Source organism: Microtus ochrogaster, unplaced genomic scaffold (assembly GCF_000317375.1).
Source record: "Microtus ochrogaster isolate Prairie Vole_2 unplaced genomic scaffold, MicOch1.0 UNK1, whole genome shotgun sequence".
In the NCBI taxonomy this organism is placed as follows: Eukaryota; Metazoa; Chordata; class Mammalia; order Rodentia; family Cricetidae; genus Microtus; species Microtus ochrogaster.
Genome location: NW_004949099.1, coordinates 28,311,922 through 28,313,370, shown reverse-complemented (window position 1 = coordinate 28,313,370; position 1,449 = coordinate 28,311,922). Strand labels below are relative to the sequence as shown.

Sequence of the window (1,449 nt, the reverse complement as noted above, 5' to 3'; positions counted from 1 at the left end):
GGATGATGGATGGATGGATGCATGATGGATGGATGATGGATGGATGGATGGATGGATGATGGATGGATGCATGATGGATGGATGATGGATGGATGATGGATGGATGGATGATGGATGGATGGATGGAAGGATGGATGGATGGATGATGGATGGATGATGGATGGATGGAAGGATGGATGGATGATGGGTGGATGGATGATGGATGGATGGATGGATGATGGATGTATAAATCAGAGAAGAGGGCTGGTTCTCACCATAAAACCAGGAAATGGAGACACACTCAAAGAAAACCAGGAACAGCAGGCTCATGCCACTGGCAGAGTAATAATCAAAAAGTTTGAAGACATAAATGCCCCCCTGAAAGAGACAAAGGGATGATGTGCAGACAGTTCCATCTCCGTACACATTTCCCAAGCCCCAAGAGCCCAGCGAGGCAGGGATTAGACACTGCAGCAGGGCAGCTTGAGGGCGAAGTAAAGCAAGCACTTAGGGTCTGTGGCTGCTCACTGTCTGGGTGGAAAGGGAAGACGCCCCATTTCCAGTGGACTTTCGGTATGTCTGGAAAGCAGCTGAGCCATCACCAGCATGTATCAGTGATTCTTCTTTCCTGCTTTAACCCTCTCCTGACTCACACAACACAATAGGCAGAGCTATGTTTTAAATCAAATCTAATGGCGAAGCCGGCAAGGTCTGATTTGACAACCCGTCCACCTTCCCACTGTCTGCCTCCACCACAAGGGCCCCCTCTTGTCCCTACAGCTCCCCAGATGCATTCCTACCCCAGGGCCTTTGTGCCCATTCTGCCTGCTTCCCTAAGATTTCTCCTCCCCAACCCAGCACTGACCCTGCCTCATCCCTAAACCTCAGCTCAAGGGTCACTTGTTTAGAGAGGCCTCCCCCAGCTACCTTGTCTGAGGTAGATCCCCACCCCAGCCCCTGCTGGTCACTCCTGATCCTACTATCCATTTCCCTTCTGCTCAGAAAGAAGCTAATGTCTGTTAGTTTTGACCCCTAGAAAGCCAACATGACAGCGTCCATCACGATAACAGCTGAATCCAGGGGTCATGTTATCCCACAGCAGGTGTGCACAGCATTTCTCTCTGAGATTAACAGAGGGGACTTGGCACAGGTCCCTGCCAAAGTTCCATTTCCAACTTGACTCTGACTCATTCCTGTGAGCATTTGCAAGCTCATTCCCCCATCCCCCTTATTCTGCATCTCCCCCATTCTCCCATTCGCTCATCCCCTCAGTCTCCTCAGCCTCTCTACCTTCTCAGCCCCCATCCCCTCATCACCCATCCCATCACCTCCATCCCAATATCATCTAAACCCCACATCACCTCCATCCCCACATCTCCTCCACCCCCACATCACCCCATCCCCACATCACCTCCATCCCATCATCACCCCATCCCCACATCACCCCATCCCATCATCACCTCCATCCCC

General features: G+C 51.6%; 1 protein-coding gene across 1 annotated transcript in view; it reads right to left on the bottom strand.

The window, feature by feature from the left end:
• Slc6a1 (solute carrier family 6 member 1) overlaps window positions 1–1,449 on the bottom strand; it is a 35,052-nt gene that overhangs the window by 4,823 nt on the left and 28,780 nt on the right. Inside the window, exon 13 of the mRNA XM_005365028.2 lies at window positions 255–357. Coding sequence (XP_005365085.1) covers window positions 255–357 — 103 coding nt within the window. The remainder of the gene's footprint in view (window positions 1–254; window positions 358–1,449) is intronic.